General features: G+C 45.4%; 2 protein-coding genes across 2 annotated transcripts in view; one reads left to right on the forward strand and one right to left on the reverse strand.

Moving 5' to 3' along the window:
- Positions 1 to 23,623, forward strand: part of Dock2 (dedicator of cytokinesis 2) — a 400,319-nt gene that overhangs the window by 197,194 nt on the left and 179,502 nt on the right. The window lies entirely within an intron of this gene.
- Insyn2b (inhibitory synaptic factor family member 2B) overlaps positions 6,602 to 23,623 on the reverse strand; it is a 103,891-nt gene continuing 86,869 nt past the window's right edge. Inside the window, exon 4 of the mRNA XM_075941340.1 lies at positions 6,602 to 9,537. Coding sequence (XP_075797455.1) covers positions 9,351 to 9,537 — 187 coding nt within the window. The 3' untranslated portion in view covers positions 6,602 to 9,350. The remainder of the gene's footprint in view (positions 9,538 to 23,623) is intronic.

Raw genomic sequence — 23,623 nt, forward strand, 5'->3', positions numbered from 1 at the left:
CCCAGAGAGGAAGACACCCAGAGAATTTGGGAATCATTCAGCAAATGCTGGGAAATGCACTGTCTATGTTATCAAATTTTAACCGAATTATCTCCAAATAGCCCAGTGCCTTTTGGCTTCTGCTAGTGGAGATACACAAATCTGATTTGGGGCAAGTGATTTTAAGTGTGTTCTTAAAGAACAAGAGTCTTCAGAATCCCTTGTCCTGTTTCCCGGCACCAGGACCAGGCTTTAGGACAGAATGTCTGCCCTTGGCCTTGACTGACCACCATCTCGACCAGCGTTGCTTTCGAAGGGCCATGGAGCAAGCTGTGGAATATGAAGGGATCTGACAGATGGGAAACTAATTTCTTCCTTTCTCAAGGAATGAGGAGCCCATTTAATGACTAGGCTCCTTACGTCCTTTGTCTGCAAAGAATTGGCCTTAATGGGTAGCAGGCCCTCTGCAGTGAGAGTCTTAGAGCACTGAGCCAAGATCTTGCTGGTCCTATCATGCTAAAGTCCTTTCTCTTGACTTGACATGGTGAGAGGCTTACAGGGTTCCACAGCCCTTTGCTGGGATGTTAGTGGGCATGTAAGATAGGATGTGTATGTCAGCTTGGCATTACTATAACAAAGTACCCAAAGCAGGCTAGTTATAAAATAAAAAAAAAATTGAAATGGCCCATGTTATGGAGGCTCTGGGGCCCATCATCCCCATTCTCTCATTATGTGAAGACCCAAAGGTGGCTCTGGTGAGGACTGATGCCTCGGGTGGTAATATCCCAAGCCAGAAAACAGAGAGAGTTTGTAACATAAGGGCCTGCTTGTTGGGGTTTCTGTCCTGCCCAGTCCCCCACAGCTGTTTAGCCCCAAAGAAAATCACACAGAGATCTCTATAAGTTATAAAGCTGATTGTCCCATTAGCTCAGGATACTTATTAGCTCTTATAGCTTAAATTAACCCATTATTCTGATCAATTTTTGCCATATGGCTTGGTACCTTTTTCAGCTGGCAGGTCACATCCTTGGCGGTCTGTGCAGGACTGGGAGGAATCAACTTCCTCCTTCCCAGAATTCTCCTGTTCTCATTGCATCATTTCTACTTCCTGTCTGGTTTCCCCGCCTATACTTCCTGCCTGGCCAATCAGCGTTTATTTAAAACGTGATTGACAGAATACAGACAATTCTCCCACACCAAGAGTTGGGTGGCACCAAACTTGGGCCTTTGTAGCAGTCCTCCCAGGAGAGCTACTCAAGAGTCCCATGAGAACTAACTGCTAATGGTGTATCCTCAGTCACCTCAGGACTGACTCCCCAGGGAGGAGGATCAGACTCTGGAACACTGTAATGAAAGAGGTGTGAGCCTCGGTTCCCCATTGGCCCTCTAAGGACCCTGCTTTTCTTGAGTTAGCTGAAGGAATTAATTCCGTCAAGTGGTCCTTCAAAGTCAGAACCCCTCTTTCTAGACTTATTGCCAAATTCATAAGTGGGTGCCCTGTAGTTTTTAATTGGCATCTGGCAGGGTTTTCTCAAATGCTCCATCAATCATATTCTGTGACTCAACCTGGAAGAAGGGCCACAGGGACAATAGGAAAGTCACCAAGAGGGCTGAGGACAGCAAGAGAGCAACCCAGTCTTCACTAGAGCTTGTAGCTCCAGAAGCCAGACCCCATAGTGAGCTTGTTCTGTGTCTTCTTTAAGGTGAACTTAGAATTTGCAAATTTTTAAAATTTCTTTATTTCCTGAAATAACATTTTATGATCAGAAAATCTCAAACACCATTTCTTTAAAAACCAGAATTACTGCGGAAGCCCCTTTCCTGGATATAATCTCACCTTCTAAATAGCATTTGAAGTCAGAGGAGCCTAGGACTTCATTTGAAAGATTGGGGAGGCGTGCACAGCAGTCAGGATAGGCCCTGGCCCCATCTGTCTGTCTTTCCCAGTGTTCCCTCTCAGGGTTCTTAGCTTTTTCTTCATTCACTCAACAGACCTTACAAAGCATTTATGACATATCGCAGGACTTGGGAAGCCTGTGCCGTTTCCCAGAGATGGAGGGACAGCTCCTGTCTCTGAGGACGCTGCTTCCTAGTAGAGATGAGCATGAGAGATTGATGAAAGAAATCCCAATGTCACAGAAGTGACAGCCTGCACAGTGCCGTGGGCCCTCAGGATGGGGTGACTGATACTAAAGCAGGGACGGGAGATGATGAGAAAGTAAGAGGGGAGATGATGTTTAATTTGGTGCTTGCTGTTGTCATGGGCGTTTTAAGAGCCCTGGCTCCCAAGTTTGGCAGACTGTAAAAGAGCTCTATCTTCCCTGCCACCACCCCTTTCTTGACTTTGACAAATCATTCCTCTGTCTTCAAGCTGCCACTTGTGCTACTGGGAAGTGGCAGTTGTCCATCATCAATACCTGATGGGACATGTTTGAGGAGTGAATGTGACCAGGACAGTGAAGTCCTGGCAGTCACCCACGGTCACTTCAAGGAAACAGAGAGCTTAGCATGACTGTGTTGGTGGTGGTGGTTGGTTTTGATTTGATTTGACTTGGCATGGAGTCTTACTATGTAGCCCAGACTGACCTTGAACTTATTGACTTCCTGCCTCGTCCTCAGAGGTGCTGAGATTTCAGGCATCTGCTACTTATCGTCACTATTAATATGATAGTGCGAACCCCATCTTTTATCCTCCCTTGAAGTGCACATTATTCCCTGGGATAAATGGGTAATAGATGTTCCAGGCAGAGAAGAGAAGAGGCAGACACAGATATTTAACACCCTCTGACATCTGAGAGCAGCAGTGAAATAGGAACGGGGAAGGGAGGTAGCAAGAAGTTAGGAGATAAACATTTATTCGGAGTTCAGTTATGAGCCTTGTTTAATGTGGAAGTGAGTCTCTGTGCTCTGGGGTAGTGGTGGGTGCAGTTAGAGGCATAAGAATCAGAGGGTGGTTTGGTCAACCATCTATCTCAAAAGGTTCCTCCAGGGAGCCACACAGTGGGGGTAAGGGCAAGATGATGGACAGAGTCCCAGATCCTCATCTTCAGTCAAAGAAGAGTGGTGTGACATCCAGGTAGAACAAATCCAGCAAGTACCTCTGCTTGCTGTGGGGCAGCCCTTGTTAAACCATGTGCCTGGTGAGGTCAGGGCTTCGTGTGCAGTTTCTCAATGTCCTTGGTAGCAGTCAGGACACAGAAGAGGCTCGGTAACTGTGCACTGATGATGGACTGAGGTTCATCTGTGTTTCTTCAGACCCGGGGTATCTCTTAGTGGGGGAGAGATAGGATCTATCCCTGAAAAATGGTGGTGAGGCCAGCGGTCTGGATTTATAGATGTTGATGTTTTCAGTTGCATTTGGTTTCACTCTCTTTAATCCTCAAACATAATATTTTGTAGTTGAAAAAAAATTACCAACAGAAGACAATGACGATAAGTGACTCTAAGATCCCTTGTCATTTGTGTCTGATTTCTGCCTGGGGTAGGGTGGGGTTCAGTTATTTACTGTGCTCCATGATGAGGCCGTGGGGACCACTCTGGAATCCAGCAATTAAAATACGTCAGTTGCTTTGGATTGGTACACTCAGAAGAAGGCTGCTTTTTTATTTTTATTTTTAGCATAACTAGGTATCATAATATTGAGTGTGCTACCTGGGCAACCAGGCTGGTGTGCCCAGTAGAGGTCACTGGGCTAGCTAATGGTCTACAAAATGTATACTCAGGTTCTGTCGGGAAGAAAATAATGGGTTTCATTTGAATGAGATTTTAATATACTTATAGATTCTGAGAATTTTTTTGAAAGCCTTTCATGATAATAAAGCTTTTATTTGTTTGAGAGCCAATAATCCTTTGGTGTGATGTTATTGTCTTTTCCACTTTAATCATGGTTGAAGCCAAGGCAAAATGCTTCTCCCAAAATGCTCCTCGAGTAGACAGCCCCTGTCTGTTTTAAATTGCATTGTGTCTGAAATGGACTAGGTCACATGTAATAAATGCTAGCATTTCAATAGAAACATTACAGCAGAAATAGTTAACAATCTGCTTTAATTTCAAAACTCATTTTCTCTCTCACACAGTTGGGCAGTATCTTGGTAAAATTTGCAGAATGCGTTGGGATTTAATTATGTTGGCAATTTATTCCGAAACAAGGTTAAGTGGGGGCTGTCAATAAAGGTGCAGGGTGAGGACAGCTGTGTCCTGATGAGCCTAAATTCTGGAAGCCAGGCTGACCACAGAAGAGTTGAATGCTTTGGGCAGTGTTGCTTGCAAAAGCCTCCCACTCCACAGGTACAGATACTGAGGCTGGGTGCCCGCACTGTGCCATCCCTTGTGAGCTTTCATCCAATGGGCAGGGGAAGATCAGGGGTTGAGAGTTAGTGTTTTCTGGATCCTGTTTACTAATTAACTTGTTACTTCCATACCTATCTAAGGTTCATCATGGTGAGTGCTGGGTACATACAGGCAATTGACAATAAGTAGCTTCCTTTCCCCAGGAACATTGCAGAGACAAGGACAGCCACTCAGGAATGACATGGTTATATGTTCAAGGACAGCTATGTCAAGGACTTTGGGGTCAGGATCCATGGTGTGGGTAAACGACTTAAAATATCTGGTGTGGTTTGTGGTCATTGTGGGGGTTGGTTGGGATGGCTTTACCTGTTGCTAGAAACTGAGCAAGGAGGGTTGTAGCATGGTAAGGATGTTCTAGACAGGAAGAAGGGTTCTCACAGACCCTTTAGGGGATGTTACTGTGGTAGACATTAAGATACCTGCCATGGGGTAGCTGTCTGGCCTGGAAGGAGAACAAGCTGTGGGGTGTCTGAAGGTGCATTTCTGCTTTTTGTGAGCTGAGGGCTCCAAAGGAGGCCAGGAAGAAATCATGAACTTGTGGAACATTGGATATAGGGGTAGTAGCACATAGACAGAAGGACCTCCTACACCAGTCACTGGGCATTTTGGGCTGTCTCTTGGTTTAAGGGAGATGGGAAGGAATTGAGATGGAGATGGGAAGGAATTGAGATGGATGGACTTGAAGGGGTGGTTTTGATGATTAAGTTGGCAAACATGGATTATAACAAGCAGTCAGCACTGAATTTGGATGTGTGCCATGGCCCTTCTTGTTTGATTGGAGTAACATTCATAAAACATCTTTGTGGTTTGGAACTTAAAAACAGATATATTTTTAGCACCCAGAAGGTTGCCGAGTGTGACCTAAAATTAAATCCTTGACAAGTGAAGACTGTGCTGGACACTCTGTTCAGGTGACAAGTGTAAGAATGGGCTTCGGGTCTAACTTGAGTGGTGGCTGGCATGGGTCTGTATGCCACACACTGAACACTGGCGTTTGTGCCCCCAGGGCTCATTTCCTCAGTTCTAGTAGCCTTGGTCAAATCATCGGTAATCCTTCAATGCCTCATGCTGTCTATGGAAAGGCCTGGCTCTCCAAGGCTTTCCTATATTTGGAAATTGGATGCCATGGCCTAACACTCTTCTTTTCTCAGAATGCTGTGCTAGATGCTATTGGCTCATGTGTCTTCTGAGCCATCAAACACAATTACCAACCTGCATTGCCCCACTTGCTATGGTTTTGTTAAGTCAGAATGAGTTGGCTCCTTGCCCTGAGAGGCTCTTAAACCCGTATCTGGCACCAACTGCCCCCTCATGGAAGCCCCTGTCCTTCTTCCTCCCAATTTACTTCAATGAGCAAATGAATAGATGTGTATTTACTGGGCACCTGCTGTGTGCCCTAACTGTGTTTGGAGTTTCCTTTGCTTAATTGCCAGGGTGTCCTCTAAAGACAGGAGTTCTGGTTCATAAGATGCAGAATCAGAAGCTCAGTTGTCAAGGTCGCTCGGGGGAAAAGAGTGTTGTCAAACCCAAGCCTTCTGAGTCCACGTCCAGAGTGTTGCTTTGCTTTCGTTCCCTCTAAGTCAGTATTATCCTGAGTGGGAGGCCCCTCCTCCAGATAGAAGTCTCCAGTGACACAGCAGCGCAGGTGCTGACGCACATGATGAGAAAGTTCCTGTCCTTTCTGTTCTCTCTCCCTGCGACTAGTCCAGGACAACATGGGTTTGGTGTTAATGTGACATTAGAACACATTGAATACTTGCAACCATCTCTCCTACAAATGGGCTGGTCTCATGCTTAGATCCCTCAACCTTCAAAAGCAGGAGCTCATTTGAATTTAATCAAACTACTGTTTCATGTTTGAGTTTTCGTATGTGATACTAATTTTCTCAGTATTGATGATCCAAAGATGTCTTCTTTTCCCAAAGATGTCTTTTAAGGAAAACTGTTCATCAGAAAGTAATTGAAGAAAAATATTAGCCAAGCTAGAGTCAGGTGTTTGTGCATAAGGATAAACCATGAATGAGATATGTGCCCCCTTTGAATGCAGCTGGGAATGTCTCCTTGGTCCAGGTCACCTCCCATATGGTCAGGACACAAGGCTCCTGCGATTGCCGACAGGCACTTCTGGCTCTTTGTCTATAAACAAATAATGGCAAGCATCATAACCATCTTTGCCTTTAGGGCTGTTAAGGCTTTTTTGTTTGTTTATTTGTTTGTTTGAGTTAAAATTTCACAACTCAATTCAACCCAAACTAATAACGGAATCTTCAGACCTAGGAAAAATACTTAAGTTTATTGCAAAAGATAATATCCCATTTAAAACAGTTTAGAAATTTACAAAACCTTACAGTGATACATTGTCTTCAAGAAGGCGCTCTACAGATGAGCTTGGCATTGAGTTCCAGGGATAGTGAGTGCTTTGACTATAGAGGGAACAGCCACATCAAATCCCTGTGATTTAAACAGATGAACCAGCCCCTTCCATTTCATAAAAGTCATCTTTGCTAAATTAATCTCTTTCCATAAAACCATATAATCTCAAGTATAACATTTCTGTAGATTATCATATGACACACTATTGTACAAAGAAGCGGTGGCACTCAACACAAGTAGCAGAGTATAGAGTTTTGGTATACATGTGAATGGTTTCCGTTTCATGTCGAGAGATGAGCCTTTCTGTTCAGCGGGCTGGTGTTTCTCAGCTCCTTTTCCCACATACTGATTTTCAGGATTTCATTATCAGAAGGACCCTCCTCTCCAGGTGCAGGTTAGTGGCCTAAGCAATGTGATGCGGTGTTGTGCTTTGGTTTAGAATCACATACTCTTCGTTGGTTTGACTTCTGGGAATGTCAACATTTTCCAATCCTACTTTCATCTCATTCTGTTCAGCGTTTATGCAAGGTCCCTAACTCATCGTGTGTGTGTAAAGACATGAGCTACCTCAGGCATCTCCTCATGTTTCCAGGCTAACTAGGGGCAAGGGCTGCAGCTAGCTCTCATAGTTTGTGCTCCCCCACTGTCAGAAGGTATGCAGAGCTTAGAAAACAGGGGGAGCATCCATTTTTTTCCTCAGTCAAAAAAAAAGGGGGGGCACAATTACACCATTTTCTCCAAGTTAGTGGAATAGACTATCCTATTGCCTGGATCTCTAAATCTAAGTGCAATAATATTTTCATTCCATCCTGATGCTGTGGAATATAAATTCGTTTGAAATTAGTGTAAGCAAAACAAATTAAGATGGAAGTACCACTACAAGATAAAATTACATAAGAGATCCCAAATGATTTTGCTTTATTGGATTATCCTCTGTACTGTGTTTTTCCATTGGTGGGGCCAACTGGGAGTTGAGTGTGTGCATACAGAAAGAAAGATCTGTGGCTTTTGGCCAGTGGTAACATATCTAATTGAAATGTGGTTTCTTAAGCATGGCAAGTGTATTTATCTTGATTCTAACTTGACATTCTATATTCTGGTCTCACTTTGTGGGTTTAAACATTACACTAGTACCGGAGAAAGAACATCTCGAATGACATCCCAAGACTTAAATAGTGCAAGCCAAGATTCCTTGCCAAGTTTCCCTCGCTCTCCCTGAAATAGCTTTTGCACTGCAGCACTGTGACGGGGAAGTGGAATTGTTGGGGCGGTTTGCTCAATTAGTCTCAATTTGCAGTGGGGTACTCACCTCCCACGTGCACAGTAGAGGCTCACTCAGACACTAGGCCTTCAGCGGCTGGGGGGGGGAGGTTTAAAATGCTTTCTTCGTTTAGGTGTGGCTCGTGTTTCTGGCAGTGTCAGTTCAATGTTCAGTCACAGGCTGGCAGAGTACTGCATGGAATGCAAAGGAACCCAAGCCTTGCTTCCTACTCAGCCCAAGTGTGTAGCAATTACTTAATTGCACTGCTTTAGGAGTTTGCTTGACATGCAAGCTTGACCTGACATCCGTGGGCGGAGGGAGGTCTTTTCAATGGAACGAGCCAGATCTTAAGGAATTGTGGAAGAAAGGCTTTCATCTGAATTCTCAGTCCCACATCTTCCTAGATTAGGTGACCACAGCCCGGTCACAGGGAAGGGAAACGGCGGAGTAGCGTGTTCGCGTCTATCTACACTGTTGTCACAAGAATGCACGGATGAGAAAAAGTGCTGGATGGCAGCTCAGCCTTATCAGTGTTGCTTGATAATATATACTGACGTACAGGCTGCTGAGTCCTGTGACCCTTGATGTTACAGGTGAATGAATGGATGAATGGCGGGATCCTAAAGTTAAAGCCCCTCTCGTTCATATCCCGCTTGCCATACAGAGACATATGATCGTTAAATGGCCCCAGAAAGTCACTTGAGCTCTAGTCACATAGAGCAATCACACAACAGGTGCCTAATAGCCCTGCGCAACCTGACTTTGCCACTCTGCATGGCCCATACTTTACAAGAAGACTGCCCCTTGATGTGAGTTCTAAGGGCTAGCTCAAAAACAAAAACCAACACAAAAGAGAACTTTAGTACATCAGGGCGACCTGGCATTGTTAGACCCCGCTCAGTTCTGTTGTGCTTTTGTATGATAAATCCTAGAACCCTGATAGTTTATTGTGGGATTTTTTTTTCTAGGATACCTGCTTATCACCTCTGTCTTTCTACAGTGCACAGCACACACGCTTCTGTTTCTTTGGGGTTGATGAACTCAGGATGGGAAGAAACTGCTTGGTGTCGTGGAAGTGTTGGGATTGAGGTGGGGGCTTTGTTTACGGTGGTAATTTGAACTCAGCAGATGAGGATGAGGCCTGGCTGTGTGTACAGGCAGCTCAGCAAGTGGCCACACAAGGGGCCACAAAATCCTCAGCAAGCAGTGGCACCCCTTACTCAGGTAAGGTTGGTGACCAGGTGTCCCAACAGTCTACCAGTTCTGAGGCACTGCCATGTCGCGAGTCAAGGGATCTCAGCCTGGGCGTTTGCAGAGGAGCAGGGAGACCTTGAGGCAGGCAGGGGACCCCCAATCTCAGGAAGGAATGTGGGGAGTCCTGATCCTCTCATATCCACCAGAAACATTTCTTCTTCACCTTTTTGCTTTTCCGCCGTAAGTCCTGCTTCTCAGGGACCGGGGCTTCTGCGGGGGACTTGGGTGGGGAAGGTGCTTCCTCAGCTGGCTCTGCTTCCTCCAGGCTCTGGAGAATCTCATGGAACCTGCCTTCCTGCTGCCGGAAATCATACTCTACACTGGAAGACAGAGAGGAAGGGAGGAGAGTAACTGCAAAATGACACACACTGATTTAGCATCCTGTTACCCCAGAGCACACAAGGACAGGTCCTAGGGACTAAGCACTACATCATTAGGGACGGAGGGCCTGTGTGACTTTGGGAGTATTGAGCCATCTCTCAGACTCTTTCCCTTCTTCCCCCTTAAATTAATACCTTTAATGATATCTTACGGGGATGTAATCAAGTAAATGAAGCACAGAGCATGTTAGCATTCAGTAAATACTGGGTCTAGCTTCCTTCTCATCTTTGTTTAGGGTTCTTTATTGCTAATGTTTTTGTTTTGTTTTGTTTTAAACAGTGTTCGTGAAAACTAACTTATCAACATGTAAGCAATATAAAGACACACACAGGCAAACCAAGCTCAGTTTCCTCAGCTGTCAAGTGGAAGTATTAATGGCCTCTAATGTTAATTCTTTCATTGAAATAAATATATGTAAAGTAAGATAATGTCAATGACATGCCCAGATCAGTGCCTGGCATGCTATAATCCTTTTTCATATGGTAATACTAATTTCTGCCTTAGTACCATTACTGACGTTGTTATCGCTGATAACACTATGCTCTTCAAATTGTGTCCCTTTGTTAGCTCAGCTGGTCCAGCAGAGGACTATAGCAAATTACATCTCAGTAGTATGGTTTAGAGAGATTTACACATAAGGCTGCCTTCCAGCATTCCTTCTTACGGAGAGACTAAAATACTGTTTGTTGAAACAGCTTCTCCTTTTTCCCACTTTACATGTGTATTTGGAGTATTAATGCACAGTGTATTTCGTTTGTATCATGGTGACTTCCACAGAGGTTTGTAAGGTATACATGAGACCATATGGAACCAAGATGCCAAGAAACCCTGGGAATGTAGAGTTAGCAAAGAACCTGGGCCTAGGGAAGGAGCCGGCTGTCCCCTTAGCCTCTTTGTGCCTGGAAAAGGGAACCCTTTGCTTTCCTTCTCACTCTGTTTGGTGTCCCCCTGAACCTAGGCTAGGAAGAACGTATCCTGTTAGGCAACCCTGCCCAGCCTGTTTTCTTTCCTTCCCTTCCACTTTGGGGTGTACTTTAGTGCTGAGAGCTTGTTACAAGTATCCTCAGATGGTCCACAGCTGAAAAGCTATCACAGGAGTCTAGAAAATGGCAGACATACAGTCATAAAAACAGAGCATGCCCCTTGTTTAGCTGGGGGGGGGTGTGGGATGAAACACTGTGTAAGAAAGACAAAAGACCCCTCATCGCTCTGGATGTAACGGGCCCAGCAAGGGCTGAAAAGCAACCATCAGTAAAAGACCATCTGCCCTTGTCTGTGATCTCCGTGTCATTTCCCAGAGCTTAAGATCAGAGTTAGCACTGCTGTCCAAGTGAATCACAATTGTCACATGTGTGAAAGGAAGCCCCGAATGCAGCATTGACCTGAGCGTTCTGAAAAGGAAGAGACAAGGGCAGAATAGCCTGTCGTGTAGCCAGCAGGACAAGGTATCAATAACCTTCCTCCAGATCCTCCTCTCCTTTTTGGACATCTTTGTCTTTCTGTTACTCTCTGGTTTTCTCTCCTGGGACATACTCCTGGCAGGTTGACCTACATAATGGATGACACACAGATTGTGTTTTTTCAAAGCAAGGCTCTAAGGTGCATCAATTGCAAGTCACTTCCGTATTCTCGAGTAGCCGAGTGGTACTCTGCCGAAGAAGTATCACCCCCCAACTCCCAGTATCTCAGGCAACGATGGAAAACAGGTGTATGTTCAAAATGCAATGCAGATTAGGCACCCACATGTTTACTCTGCCATTCAACCAAGATTGATTCAATATTGTCCATTTGCCAGATCAGTGTCTCGATATGGAGAAAGGTGTGGCAGATAGATTTAATGTCTGGCCAGCTAGCACCGGCATTGCTAGACCAGTAGCTTTGTCCCTAGTAAATAGTATCCCACATTATCAACACTTTAAGACCTAGTCAAAGCCTATGGTTTGCTAGCTCAGTCTTCAGAGACATCCAAACATACATCGTGAATCTAATTCCTCCACTGCTGCCCAGTATTGCACGCTTGTTTGTCTTGGGTGGTAGAGCAGCTTCCTGTCAGCATCACCTATACCTGCTTCTGTGAGGAAACCTGGAAGATAGATCCAGAGGCTAGAAATGGTCATCTCAGGCAACCTCTGCATTGCAGTAAAGAGGGAGTTTAAAGCAGTGAGCAAGCTTTGATTCTCAGCCTCTCTGTCACTGGAGGCATGCATGCTTGGCTGATAAGGAACAGTCACACTCACAGTTCTTTTAGCTCCTGAAAGAGCTTTACCTTACCTACTGCGGCAGAAAACAATCTTCATGACAGAGTACAAGATGGAGCCAAAAGAAACAAGTAATACCTGCTCATGCTAAGACTCCATGCTGTCTGGTATAGAACATCCCATCCACCCAACCATCCATCCACCGACCCATCTATCCACCGACCCATCCACCCATCCATCCATCCATCCACCTACCCACCCACTCACCTACCCACCCATCTATCTATCCATACAACCATCCATCCACCAAACACCCATCCACCCACTCACCTACCCACCCATCTATCTATCCATCCATCCATCCACCCACCCACCCACCCACCCACCCACCCACCCACTCACCTACCCACCCATCTATCTATCCATCCATCCATCCATCCATCCATCCATCCATCCACCACCACCCACTCACCCATCCATCCATCCATCCATCCATCCATCCATCCATCCCTCCGTTTAACCACCCACTCAAGTACCCATCATCCATTTACTCATCTACTCACCTACCCATCCATCCATCCATCCATCCATCCATCCATCCATCCATCCACCAAGCCACTCTGGTGCTAAATTCCAGTGACTTAACTAGACAGACCAGGGCACCATCCCTGTGGAGCTTGCTTCCTAGAGACAGACGATCCAAATATACTTCCCACTTGTCAAACAGACCTTCCTTACAGTTTTTGTCCATGTGTCTGTGCTAAGTTATCTGAGCACACATGTACCCCTGACTGCCTTTCTCTCCTTTGTAAAGTTTCTGACTGCCTAATCCAAAGCAAACTAACAATAACGAACTGCCTACGTTTCCCAAGGTTACAGACATCTCTAAACCTCCGAGAAAATATGTTTCTGAGTGAGTCTAATCATGAGCCCAGAACTGGAAGGCCTGGAAAGGAAAGAGCCAGAAGACAGAATGTAAACTCTGTCTCCGCTCCTTGAAGTACACAGAGGCTGGAGCAAAAGGCTTTTGAGTTGAGCACTCCGGAGTTTGATCTGAGGCTGCATCATTTCCTGGCTGGGTAACCTTGGACAGCTTTCTTTTTTTCCCCAGGACTCAACTGTATGTGGGAATTACAATAACAGCCTAAGCACCGGGTCGTCATAATGATGGGGAGGCTGTAACAGGTGTAACCGTGCTACTTGGGCACAGCCTCTGCCCACTTGGGCTCTTCTTCACCGAGTGCTTTGTCTTCGTCTCTTAGGGACAAATGCCTCACCTCCTCACCTGTACCTCCAGTGCTTCAGACATTGTATACCTTGCTCTTCACTCCTCCCCTCCTGTACATTCAGGGAAGAATACATCGTTATGTTTCTATGGAAACACAGCAGGGTTCCATTAAAATCACTAGGATTTAGGGAGCCGCCCCTCCCCCATGCGTCTCCCCCCCCACTGGTCTTGACGGTTTAAAGGGGATTGAAAGTGACTTTCTTTTCAAGGCCAAGCAAATAGCAGAGTATTGAGAAGTGTGTGCGCTTTGGAAAGAAATTGATTAATGTTTTTTAGGCCAAAGCAATTTATTAGCATAAAGGAAGATTGTCACTTTTCTTCTTATTCACCCGTTTGACAAACTACTGTTTAGTTTAGAGAAAAGAGGAGGCAGCTGGCTTATAAATGGGGAGGGACCATGCCCTGCCTCCCTCATCAGCCTTTTATCTCAAGGATGAGCAGACAAGAAGAGATGGCAGCCTAGACCATGTTCACCAACCCTTTGGGAGAAGGAATGACTTGACAACTTAGTTGTTTGTAAATTCTAGGCATGAGCTCCATGTTTGAGGCTTGGGTCCCGGGTCTGAGTGGAGTACTTATAACCTTGATAGCCCTACTGGCCTTCTTTCCTTCCTCTTGTCCTTCCGAGCCTCCCTGTCATGTCATCTATACTGTAACCCTCCATCCATGCTCCCTATATTCCATGCAGAGTCCTAAAAAGAAAGCTGAGCATTTCCAGTCTAGTTTGGGCAGATTCCGCAAGGACTGCGAGGAATAAATATTAGACAAGAAGTTGTTGCAGTGCTGCATCCAGAACTGAAGCACAGCGATAACCCAGATCTGTCAAGATGTGTGAAGGTCATCCTCTGGGGGATGTATGAGGTCAGGGATGCCTAGTTCCTGGGGAGTCTTAGTGCCCTTGACATCCAGTCACATGTTCAAGCACGCTGCCTTGGTACATTCAGAGAACAAGTTGTGAGACAGATGGCTAATCTAACTTCCACTATCATCGTGGATGCAAAGCAGAAAAAAATGTTCTAGGAAGCAGGGAGCCCTGTGCCCTGGGCTCACCTGGTTGAAGTGACAGTAAGGGAAAGAGATGGCTCAGTGGTTCATAACACATACAGCTCTTGCAGAGGACCTGAGTTCAATTCCCAGATGGAACAGACCACAGACACCTATATATATCCACCTGCAAGAAATCAATGCCCTCTTCTGGCAACCAAGGGCATCAGCACTCACATGCACATACCCATGCATAGAATTAAAAATACATATTTGAAAAATGCGTAAGAACATGACCAAGCAACATCTCCAGGCTCCTGGTGATCCTAGCTGGGTAAGCAGGAACTAGGCAAGCCAAAATAAAATACAATGCCCAGAATAATGAGTTTCATCCGAAGATGAAACATTCAAAAATAAAACAAATTTATAGAACCAAATAAAGAAAGGTAGAAGATTGAGACAGGGGGGTTCCTGCTTTTATATAACATCTTTAGCCTTACGCAACTTCAAATATGTATTTTTGTTTTATTCTTAGAATGTCCTCAGAAGATGGAAGATTGTTAAAGCCACTTAACTGATAAGCCAGTTAACAAAGAGAAATCATACTGGGAGCTATGATCAAACCTAAACCAAAATTTTGTGGCTACATCTGTAATTCAGGTTTTTATCAGAACAAATATAGTACAGTAGGTGTATTAAACAACAGATAAATATTTCTCATTGTTCCAAAGGGCTGGGACATCCAAGGTCAAAGCATTGCTGGTTTGGTGTCTAGTGAGAGCCTGCTTCCTGGTTCATAGACGGCTGTCTTCTCCCTGTGACTTTAAATGGTGGAAAGGCCCCGCAAACTCTCTAGAGTCTGGTCTACAGGGACACCAGTCTCATTCATGAGGGTTGTATTCTCCTGATCCAATCATCTTCCACTTTCAGATTGCCATGAAATGTGACACTAAGATTTAGCATATGGATTCTGGAAGGCACAGATATCTAGCCTACAGCGCCTGCCTTCCTGATCAGTCTTTGCTCTTTCTCTCTAAAGAGTGAATATTTCCACATGAGGGTCATGCTCTGAAGAGAAGCAATGAGTGCCTTGACCCTGTTAGATGAGGATATGTGGTAATTTAAATGTGCAATAATATTAATATATTAGAGTGGCTATCATTAATGGAGTTTATCTTCTAGACATCATACTACAAGGTAAGAGTCCCTGTCATAATTCTCATTGTTCCATGAAAGAAACAATACTATCTTCATTTACCAATTGAAGAAACTGAGGAAGGGGGGATAATGGTTCTTCCAATGATTTGACCATGAATCTAATCCTAAAGATTATGAACCAGCATAGACATAGTTCCATGTAAGAACCGCATGGCAGAAGATGTGGGATAAGGTACCAACAAAGACTTAGGTCTCTTGTGTGACCCCACAATTGTCTGTGGAACTGAACTCCAGCTGGGCTGGGTCATGTGGGTGGTCCCTACACCCTAGCTGACTTCCCATCAGGCAATATCCTTTTATACTGCAAAGAAGCCTTGGCAGTGAGCCAGAAACAATATTCCCCATCAGGGGACAACTTAGTTAAGGCTATCCGTGGGATCAGCTATCATTAGTCTGCGTCTTGGGTCTTGGCTTCATGTCCCTCCCTAGCGGCCCTTGGTACTCTCTTCTTAGAAAGTGGTTCTCATGGCTTTGTAAAGATTGCTGTCCTCAGCCTACACTAAGGGCAAGTTGGGCTCTAGGGTGTATCCCTGGAGACAGAAGCCTCCAGATGCATCCCTGCTCCTTTCCTTCCTCTCCTGGGAGCACACTGTAGTCTCTCTCTGCCAAACCAGGGTGTACCACATGTGATTTAGCCTCCTGCAGCTGCTCTCCTTACAGAGAATCAATCAGCTGTGGCAATTGATGGGTCTAGGGAAGTCAGTTTGCCCCAGGGAAGGCAAATCATACCACTTTGGGGGTAAAAATCACAGTTTGGGAAGATAGCCTTAGTGTGTATGCCCCCCCCTCAAATACCACCAACTGCTTCAAGGGGTAGTGTTCTTCAAACCTTCCCGCTGGGTCTGTTTTGTTGATTATTTATAGGTTATACGTTTGGGCATCACAACTTAAAGCCATGTCTAGCTGCCGATGACTCTTCAGGGGATCACAGAAAAACAGAGCCAAGCTGTAGGGCCACCTAGAACTCCATAATGAGAAGCTTCCTAAGCTCTCTGAAAGGATAGGACATTTCTCAGAAATGTAACACATATATTAAGCGATGAAGGAAGCCCAAAAGGAGCTAGGAGACAGGAAAGCCTTCTGCGAGTCAGGACCGAGGTTTGACCTAACTAGGCTAACAAGGTTACTGGGCAATTCAGCCTCCCCAGGACTCAGTTTTCCTATCTGTATGATGGGAATAATACTCCTGCCATCTGGATTCTCAAATGAGATGGCTCACCCGCGCACAGTGCACAGTGTTTATTTGGCAAAACTGCCTGTCACGCTGACTTATTTAATGGATGCTAATGATTCCTCTATGAACTTGACAGAGAAGTAAAGGCTCGGTCACAGTGTTGTCATTTGGGGCCCGTGTCCCTGCAGCACCCTCTCATTATTCCTGTGTGCTACTCAGTGTGCTTGACTTCGTATTTATGGCGTGTTTGAGCCTCTTTAGCTATTAATGCATTAAAGTAGGCTTCGCTTTTTATTGCAGATAAATTGCTCGTGCCGTAAATCTTCCTCATTCCCCCTCACACTCTTAGAAGAAAAGGATGAAGCTCCCAACAGAGGCAGGGAGTAAGGACAAATAAATGACTTGGATATCAACCCGTCAGCCTCTGAGAAACTGCCACCTGTGCCCCAAAGAGTATTTAAACTGTGCTTGTGGCCAGCGGCTGATGAGGCTAGACGGTATTCATAGTCACATCCGCATTGAAATAGTCACTATTTGTATACTCAGTACATTCTGGAATCTAAGGGGGGGGGGGCTAGAGATGCACCTGTGATTAGCTGAAAGGCCAGCTCTGCTGTGTGTTTTAGAAATACCCCCCCCACCGCCCTACCCCCAGCCCCGGCAGATCTCAGCACCTTCCAGAGAATGGAAGGCTGTGGTTCTCTCTGTTTACCTGCCTCCCTGCTGGGAGAGCATGAGCCAACAGACAAAAGAAAAAAGAAGTACTAAATAATTTAAGGGGAGTGTTGGTTGCGAAACCCACAGGGCTGAAGCACACTGCAGTTTCTAGAGAAATGCCTTTTTCTCTGCCTAGGTAATAGCGTTAAGTGACAGGCATGATGGGGACCCAGTGGCCAAACAGCTTAGCCACAGAAAGAAACTCAAGGAGGGGCTCAGGGCACCGCTAAGCACATGACCTTAGGCAGTTCACTGATTCTCTGAGGCTCTCTTTGCTCTGTAAAATGAAGCCCTCACTTTCTTCCCCTGTGGGGTGCACAGCTGTGAGGCTGTGACCTGTCTCCCAGGGAGCCTCTTTGTCATCTACTGTCACTATCAAAACCAAGAGGAGAAAGGCCCCCGGAAAGAGAGTGCTAGGTACAAAGGAAAGCTCCTGCAGGGAATCTCCTTTTGAATATCTGCCCAGTTCTCAATGTGCTTCAGAAGGACTTTGCCCGTGGAGATGTCTGTAATGAGAGTAACAGAATTAAAGCATCTTGTGGTCTGCTGAGTTTGAAGAGCTTAGGGGGGTTGCAGAAGCTTCCTGTGTGGCACTTAGCACTGTGTGTTCTCTGTTCAGCACAAGGGGTGATTACACCCCTCCCCAGAAGGGAAGCCATGGTTGTGCAGGGCAGTGCTTGGCACACCCACCTGGTCCGGTAAGCACTATGAATCCTCTAGGATTCTGCAGAGGGCAATACCAGCAGTTGGGCTCTTTACCGAGAAGCAGGCTTGGGCTTTCTTTGCTCTTAACTTTAATTACAGGAGAAATGTCAGCCTGGATTGCCAATGGTTCCTCATTTCAGATGAAAGACTTCACGAGTTCCTTAAGCAATGTGTAAGGCATGCTGAAGCTCCAGAGAGACTTCACAAGCAAGAAGCATGGGAAGACAGTGCTCATTCCAAGAACAATAATAATACCTTGTCCCTCCCGTCTAGTCTACCTCTGTTCCCATGAATATGAGGAGTCTATATGTGACCTTCTAACCCCTAAACCTAGGCCAAGCAGAAGGGTAACATCCTCCTAAGGATGCTTGACAAGGAAATGCTATGAGTTCAGCAATTCCATTCATGAATGGACTATTGCGAAATCTAGCAAATAGGTTATCATTTCCTCTGTTTTTGTTTTTTAATTTGTTTGTTTTGTTTTTTTTTTTGAGACAGTTTTTCTCTGTAGCTTTGGAACCTGTCCTGGAAGTCACTCTGTAGACCAGGCTGGTTTTGAACTCACAGAGATCCACCTGCCCTTGCCTCCCGAGTGCTGGGATTAAAGGCATGCACCATCACTGCCTGGCCCATTTCCTTTTTTAAGGTTCCACCAATTTCACCTTGTTAAGAGGTCCTCAAACCTTTCCAAAGACCTTGTTACAACTCCCTCAGAGGGAGTAGAATGGGAAATGAACCCATAACACAAAGAGAGCTGGGCTTCTGAAGCAGGCTGGCCATGGTCCCGTTCTGAGAGCCCCACTTAGGGAATGCATCTTTGGTGTAATGCAAAGACTTATGAAATTGTTGACTGAGTAGAACTCAGTAATGAGACAGCTTTTTACCAAGTTCTATCAGCCATCAAAGGGGTTTGGCCTTTGGAAGCAGTATACTTTGGAATCTGCCTTGCAGAGGTCATAACTCAGTGCCGAGACTGCTATTTCAATGACTGGTACCAAGACCCTTCTAAGTAAACATCTTTTTTTTTCAGTCTTGATTGCTTAATTTGAGTATTGTACAAATACCAGCTTTTGTTACAGGCCCAGTGTCCTCATCTGTAGAATGGGGGCCCTTTAAAGTATCCTATATATTACATGGTGGGGGTGGTACTTTGGCCAGCGAATAATAGCACAGTAAGCTGTGGCTCGCGCACTGGTAACACTTTCCTATTTCTTTCCCTTAACTTCCTTCTCAGTAGATACTTCTTGGCTGTTCTCAGCTGTTGACATTATAAAAGTGATCAAATAAAGTCTGATAAACTGACCTTCAAAGAAACAAGGAGAATTTCTATATTATACATGTTTAACGTGGAAAGTCTGGTTCCTATTGCCCCTGGTCAAAGGACCAGAAATTTCATGGCAAAAACAAAACAAAACAAACCATGTTTTCGCTCTTCTTGTTCTGGAGGGCCAAAGCCCAAAGGTGTGGGCTATGCATTCCTTCTGGAAGCTCTGTGAGGAGACATATCGCCTCGCCACTCTGGCTTCGGGGACTACACACATTCCTGGGTGTTAGCTCTGATTCTACCACTGTGTCTGCTCTCTGACTCTCCACTCCCTTGATCCTCATGGTAACTAATATCTGTGGGACACTCAGGCCCCCCAGGTAAGTCCCCTATCTCAAGGACTTTAACATCATCACACTTACAAAAAAAACCCTTCTGCCTGATAAAGTTGCATCTTCCCAAGGCTCAGGGATTACGATGTGGATATCGGAGGCACCTGCCCATCACCCTGGAGAGCCTGCAGCTCACCCAGATGCCAGAGCAAGTGGACTTTGGCCTGCGGGAGTTGTCTGTGGCTGTCTATAAGCTAGTCTTCCTTTCCTTCCAGAGCTGGCACAGTCCCGAGCAGCGCTGCTGGATGGCCCCGAAGAACAGGATCTCAATGTCCTGTGACTGTGCGGCAGCCATCTGAGTCATCTGAGGGAGATTTGATTAGGTTCCATCTCATTGAGAGTATACAGTGTTCCAAGGATCTCAAATTGACAATCCATGGGCTACATCCAGTCTTTATTGGATTCAGCTCAAAGGGACCTGCTATGCAGAAGTCCTTCATTCCTAACAGGAACATTGGATTATCGCAACCCTCCAAGCCCCTATCCAAAATGGGCTTGCACATAAATGGCAATAATGACTTTATTTGTGGGTGACCCACAAACTGTCTCAAGGCCTCCACTACTTTTAACTCTTTACCTCCCATCAATATAGTCATACTTTTTACTTTTTTTTCCTCATAAGCATCAATTAAGTACCAACTGTGTGTTACACCCTGGACTGTCATATGGATTCATGGCGTAGCAGTGGAATGGGCATGCCATTGGGGCTGTTTTGGAGTCCTTGGGGGAAGAGCTGGATTTCCTGGCAAGATGATAAAATACACTGATAGAGAATCATGGAGCAATTGGTACTCTGGGAAAGTGAGGTGATGCAAGCAAAGGGCCTGAGGCTTGAGTGCGCAGCTAAGCAGCCTCTGTGTCGGGAGAGAAACTAGAGTCACTGCAGGTGAAGCCTCTGTGTCCTGAGAGGAGTTAGAGTTACTGCAGGCGAAAGGCTTTGGCGTCATGTTGCAGAGGCCTTGAAAAGTCAGCTGAAGGAAAGGGGAGCCAGGACAAGGTAGTTTAGCAGGGGAGAAACATGGCCAGATTTTGTTTTCAGATATAATTTGGCAATGAGCATAGAGGAATACTCAGGATAGGAAAAAAAAAAAAGACCTGTTGGAGAAAAGACCAACCAGCATTGAGGTGACTGAACTTGGTGGTGAGGAGCTTTACTAATCCAGAGCAAAGGGGTTGACATGTGGGGATTCGATTCAGCAGGGGCAACTAGTAGCTAAATTGTGTATGTGCGTGTGCGTGTGCGTGTGTGTGTGTTGTTAAGAACAAAGGGCCTGTGCTGACTTTGCAGAGTCCTGACGCAGCCAATGGTGTTAAACTAGACAGTGTGGGAAAGGAGCTAATTTTCTAAGGGAAAATGAAGAGTATAACACGAATTGGGGGTGCCACTGTGATGTAGAAGAGTTTCCCAGCAGCATCCGTGTGTTAGAAGTTTGACCCTAAGGGGCTACTGTGGGCCTTTAGTAGGTAGGGCCTTATGAGAGATCTTTAGATCATTGGGAGCTTATCCTTGAAGATGACTGTGAACTAAAGCCTCAACCCCTCTTTTCTTCCTTGCTTGTGATAGACGTGGCTTGCTTCCCTTTGATTTCTGCTGGGATGGGCTGCTATATTTAAGGCTGAAAGCAATGGGACTGCCCAAGTTTAGACTGAAGCCATTAGAACCATGAGCTAAAGACCTTTTTTATTCTTGTAAGTTAGTTGCCTCGGGTATTTGGTGGTAGAAACAGGGAACTGATTAATGTTAAACATTGCATATCAGTGGTTAGTTGAAAACTGTGTGTGTATGTGTGTGTTTGTATGTGTGTGTATGCTATATGTTTCAAAGAAAAGGTAAGGAAAAGTGTGACCCAGAATTAAAGCCCATGAGTGCCACTAAAGTAACAGGAAGAGGCCAAGAATGAGATGTTGGACAAACAGTCCCCTGTCATCTTTCCATTTCTGTCTTCTCTCTAATGCTTTTCAAACGTTTCATGGCCAGCTTTTCCATTGACCCTTGAACTTACAAATTATTCCCATTTCCTATAGAATCTACTTAGATGGGAGATGGATTCCAACCCCTTAGGGAGGGCCATCCTATTATTTTCCCTCAAAATGTTGGAAGCATTTTACAGCTTAAACCAAGTAGATTTTCCCTAAGGGCTAGATCCATAACCAAGAAACCAATGTCCTCCAAAGAGGCTTTGCTGACTATTCCTGGAGTGAGTGTGAGGATAAGATTCAGGCAGATGTGGACAGAGGAGCTGGGGCCGGGGAAAGGAGGAGGGAAGGGATGTGTCTCCCAGAGATGACCTACTGGCTGAGAAGAAAAAAGGGAGCTGAACCGGTTTCTAAGCTTCAGAGATTTTTCTCTTGTGCCCCCCCCACCCCACGTCTCTCGCCTTGACCTAGCATCAATTCCCCTGCCTCTGTCTACAAATGCTGGGATTACAGGCATGTCCTACCGCATCTTAGCATCCTTGTTTTTAGGAGAGTCTCCCACACCCACTTCCCGTGTATTCACTTAACTTTTTCTGCTCAAAATCAGTCTGCTTTTTAAACTTAAACAAGTATACAAACCAAGAGAGATAACTTTAGAAATGGGGACCTGTATCATTCCTCATGAATATTTAAGAGGATTAGTTTTACAAGTTAAAAGCTTCAGCAAAAAATGCTTAAAATTACTACAGTCTGGCTTGATACTGTTACTTGCCCATGGCGATGAACCTGAGATCGGTTCCCACTTCACAAAGAAATGTGATAAGCAGGCACTAGCAAGGGCTGAAAGATGCTGTGGTAAGGAGCACAGATTTTCCCTTCTAGGTAATCGGAAGAATTGAAATAAAATTGAAAAGAGAACAAGTTTCTCACTAAGTAATTCTCTGTTATTTAATCTTGGGAGCCACCAGTGGCATTCATGCAACCCCTTGGGTAAACTGACCCGGGATTAAAGCTAACAAGAGCGAATGGAGATCGAACAGGCTGGAAGCAGCTTAAGCTGGGGTAAAGCCAACTCCCACCCCTCCCCTGGGAGTTTAGTTAGAAAATACACATAGCGCTAGGGACATAGCTCAGGGTCCTCTGCTTGCCTGGTACTATAAAGCCCTATGTCTAATTTCCAGTACGGCAAAACAACACTTCCGTCCCAGCCCTGCAAAAAAGCAAAAACCAAAACAAGACTCCCCCACACCCCCCAAAACTTGAAGTCTTTCACGTTGGTACATTGAACCTCTGGAAGCCCTGGAGGGTCATGCCCTGTACCTTTGGGTATATCCTTGAAGGTTTATCCAAGAGAGTCATGGCAAGAGGAGGGAGCCAAGGAAGTATGGGGGTCAAAGAGAATGAGCTTCTTAGAACCAGTGACCTCATCATTCTGACAGGAGCGGGGAGCATAGCCATAGCCTGTGGCTGATGAGGTGAGGCCTGTGGGCAGCACCACTTAGCAAACCGTATGTGTTGCTAACTTAGCAGCCTCTCTGGGGAAGAAAAGCGAGTAGGCAATCCATCATGTACCATGTGCTTTATGTACAGTGACGGGCACTGGAGCCATCTGTCATCAGAGAGAGAGACCACAGCCTGCGGAGCGGACGGGTATCTCACATCACTTGCTCATTAACTTCTAAGATCTGACTTTCCAGGACACAACTCAAGTTTGAAGTCATTTGAATTTTTTTTTCCTTAAATGGTAACTCTCATCTCACTGTTGCCATGACAGAGATGCTGCTCTGATCTTTTTGCTTTCATCAGACTAATTGTCCTTTCCTTTGAGGTGGTTTAGAAGCAAGGATACAGATTCTACCTGGGATGGCAGCCAGACGTTGAATGTCAACAAGGGCTGACTGTTTCGAGGGACAGACACAAACAATGCATGCTGGTGCGGAGCGGGAGGAGAACATGAAGGTGTGCAGTACCAGCTGGGATGTAACTTCCCTTAGCATGCTTGCTTGGGGTGTTCGAGGCAAGTGTTAGGAAAACGTAAACCTTCTCAGGCCCTAGAAAGTCGCACTTCTACCAAATATTCCCGCTGTTGATTCAGCTTAGAGTAACACCGTGTCGGAACTACAAGGCACCATTGGGACCAGCTAATTAAAGCCTCTCATTTCTCCAAC

This window comes from Microtus pennsylvanicus, chromosome 11 (assembly GCF_037038515.1).
Source record: "Microtus pennsylvanicus isolate mMicPen1 chromosome 11, mMicPen1.hap1, whole genome shotgun sequence".
NCBI lineage: Eukaryota > Metazoa > Chordata > Mammalia > Rodentia > Cricetidae > Microtus > Microtus pennsylvanicus.